A 3,615-nucleotide genomic window follows, 5' to 3' on the forward strand; every position below is an offset into this window, starting at 1 on the left:
AGCATTAACTTTCTTAGAGGCAGAAACAAAAACAGTCTTAGAAGGTCCAGCAACATGTGTATTACCCTCAACATATCCTAGACCCTTCCTATCTCCTACAGGCTTATTCATTTCCAAAATATTGTCCAATTTCTTAGACCCACTTATGAAAGTCTGAAGATGAGCATTAGATTTCACCAATTTACTAGTCAAAGTCTTAATCTTGTCTTCTAACTTCTCATTGACACACTTTAACTCACTGCCACTCTTAAGTGAATTCTGAAGATTACTAGCAAGTTTCTCTTTTTCTCTCTCAAGTTCATCAACCTTTTTGAGTAGGGCTTTATTGACCTTTTTGATTTTAAGACTCTCCTTAAATAAAAGTTGATAAACTTCTTATATGCATATGTCATCCTCTTCCTCATTACTAGAATTATCGTTTGGAAGTTCTTCCTCAACCTTGTCACTCTCTTTATCAGATTCACTCTTAACAGTTGATACAAATGCCATATAGTTTCCTTCGTCCTCACTACTAGAAGATTCCTGTCTATCACTGGTCTCAGATTCATTATCTGTAAGTGAGACAACTAAGGCCCTACCTTTCCATTTTCTTTGGTTCTTCTTATAACTAGGGCATTCATTCCTATAGTGACCTATACCTTGACACTCATGGCACCTAACCAAATGTGGTTTATCACTCGACCCTTTATTGTTAAACATTTCAGTTTTTACTTTTGTGAATCTGCTAGGAGCTCCACTCTTTTTATCCTGAGGCTTTCTCCTATTCTTGAGAACTTTTTGAAATTTCTTAACAAAGTATGCGATTTCCTCGTCCCTAAGTGACTCAGTATCAGAAGATTCATCTTCTTTGATGGATTTTAGGGCTATGGACTTTCCTTTCTTAGGTTGTGTAATAGTGAGTTCATAAGTTTGCAACGATCCTACCAGTTCTTCAATTTTAACTTCATCTAGGTCCTTACTTTCCTCAATGGCAGTGACTTTAGGCCTAAATCTCTCCGACAGGGACCTAAGCACTTTTCTCACAATTTTAGACTCGGGAATTTTCTCACCTAGATTGAAGCTAGAGTTAACAATGTCATTCAATTTAGCATAGAATTCGTCAAACGTTTCATCATCCTTCATTCTCACTTCTTCAAACCTAGAAGTTAGCATTTGTAACTTAGAGTTCTTTACCGTTTTAGTTCCCTCATGGGTAGTTTCAAGAATGTCCCAAACCTCTTTAGCAGCTTCACACATTGACACTCTCCTAAACTCTTCGGGAGACACGACCATAAACAGGGCATGAAGACTCTTGCTATTCCAATTACACTCAGCTATTTCATCCTTAGTCCATAGTGATATGTCGGTAAGGTTAACAGTTCCTGATACGATAGTAGAGGTTTCCAACCATTTTGTACACTTACCCAAACATGCTCATCTAAAGACTTAAGAAACGCACGCATTCTAACCTTCCAATAGGCATAATTACTTCCGTCAAAATACGGAGGTACAGAAAGTGATTGACTCATCTAGACAACTATGGGTCAGGACTCGAGATTTAGCTCTGATACCACTTGAAAAAGCAATAGTTCGACCCAACCAATACCTAGAGGGGGGTGAATAGGTGTTTATGCGGAATTAAAACAATCAATTAACTGATGCAACAAGTCACATCAATTATGCATTGCCTAGATTCATTCACATACTTTATCTACCTAAGTTGAATTACCGGTTGAAAAATAAATAGTAGAAAGCAGTAAAAACGCAACAAAATGTTGACGGAGAAAACCCAACTGGGTAAAAACTCCGGGCACAAGCCAGTAGAGATCCACTATAGAAGATATTGACTTACAGTATGTCAGACATTATTGATTCCAACAATATTCTGACCTCCTTACTGTATCAACCACAGCTATCCTGGATTTTGCAGATCTGTACCAAAATCCCAGCTTTGAATATCTTCTACCTCTTGTGAATCACCAAGCTCTCCAGTTCTTCAAGCAATTTCCTTCCCGGATCTTCAAACAGATGATCTTTTGGAAGTTTATATGGAGATATGAAAGGGTGTTTTGGTTTTGTGAGGGTTGATGTTTTTATTCAAAGAACCATAAGAATCAAAGATGAAAAAGATGAATTTATTTTGGTTCTTGATCCTTTAGAAGTTGAGAGGAATTGTTGTTTTAATGTTTGCCAAAGGTGCGATAAGAAAATCGGACGTTTTGTTTATATAGTAGGTCGAATTTGGTAATATAGGGCGTTAAAAATTCGCGAGGCATTAAAATTACCAAAGGCCAGATAACATAGTCGCTCGAGCGAGGTCCTGGTGAAAGTCGAGCGACGTACCTTCGCTCAGGTGATAGACCAGCGAAACTCCAGCGAGGTCATTTCTGCAATTTTGGCTCTAGCAAGGTCAGGGCGAAACTCCAGCGATATTAACGCACCGTTTGCATCTTCAAAGCATCCCACTTTACCCTAGACCTATGCTATGACCTTTAGTAAATTGCAACTTTAGTCCCTGAACTATTTGACCTGTACAATTTAGTCCTTGACTTTACAATTTTGACAAATAGGTCCTTTGGTCACAGATTGCCAATTACACATTTTCCTAACAAACTGCAATCAGCTTTTGTAGCTGTGGCAAAGAAGAATATATTGATTACTATTTTCTTTCGTGTGGTTGCTAATGTGTTAAATAATGTTGGAGCATCTTCTAAATGTTGTGATCTTCTTCGAGAGAAATTCATTATTGAGGCATTGGAGAACGGTGATATTTTTAAGTGGATAGGAACTTAATCAAGAAACCACTCTTCAATGCTCAGGCGATACGCATTGGGGATCCCATTATAATTTTAAGGTCAGCTTGATTAGCATGTTTGGGGCTGTTATTGATGTACTCGAAATAATTGTTGAAGATGGATCTAGTACTTGCGACAAAAAAAGTGAGTCGTTCAATTTATTTGAGTTAATAGAATCGTTTGATTTTGCATTTAATCTACATTTAATGAGAAGTGTTTTGGGAATTTCAAAGGCATTGCGAAACAAAGATCAAGACATTGTCCACGCAATGGACAAGGTGAAAGTTTGCATAAAACAACTACAACTTATGAGAGATGATGGATGGAATTCTTTCTTGCAACAAGTTGTCTCTTTTTGTAAGAATCATTGTATTGATGTTCCAAACATGGATGCTATGTGTAACACTCCAAATTTTTATAAATGTTGGAGTGTTACGGAAAACTCAATTTTCTCTTTTATAATTGTGGAACGTCTCAAATAAAAGGAATTCTTTATTTTCAACCATAAATATCAATTTAAATGCAAGATCTGAGTTTCTAAAAATTTAAACATAATCAATGGACTAATTAAACAAATGAGTCTTTGAATAAATAAAACTGATAATTAATTTAGAGACATTAAAAAAAAAACTTCGATTCACTTGGCTGTCCGCATCACCATCTCGCCACCATTTCCAATTGACCCAAACTAACCTGTAAAAATTTGTAAGAGCGAATATTAAAATAAACAGTAGATTCATACAGTTTCCATACCAATTATATAACAAATAAAATCTACACTTCATATCACTATGCTTTTATGGAGTATATCGGTGATCAAGCAACACACCCATCTTAGGTC

The 3,615-nt window shown here is 36.4% G+C and overlaps 1 protein-coding gene across 1 annotated transcript in view; it reads left to right on the forward strand.

Annotated features, from left to right (window-relative positions):
• Nucleotides 1-1,188: 1,188 nt before the first annotated feature.
• LOC111408329 overlaps nt 1,189-3,615 on the forward strand; it is a 6,553-nt gene continuing 4,126 nt past the window's right edge. The window contains exons 1-3 of the mRNA XM_023038099.1: nt 1,189-1,192; nt 2,603-2,743; nt 2,799-3,173. Of these exons, the coding sequence (XP_022893867.1) occupies nt 1,189-1,192; nt 2,603-2,743; nt 2,799-3,173 (520 nt within the window). The remainder of the gene's footprint in view (nt 1,193-2,602; nt 2,744-2,798; nt 3,174-3,615) is intronic.

The sequence above is a fragment of the Olea europaea genome, chromosome 13 (assembly GCF_002742605.1).
Source record: "Olea europaea var. sylvestris chromosome 13, O_europaea_v1, whole genome shotgun sequence".
NCBI classification, from domain to species: Eukaryota; Viridiplantae; Streptophyta; class Magnoliopsida; order Lamiales; family Oleaceae; genus Olea; species Olea europaea.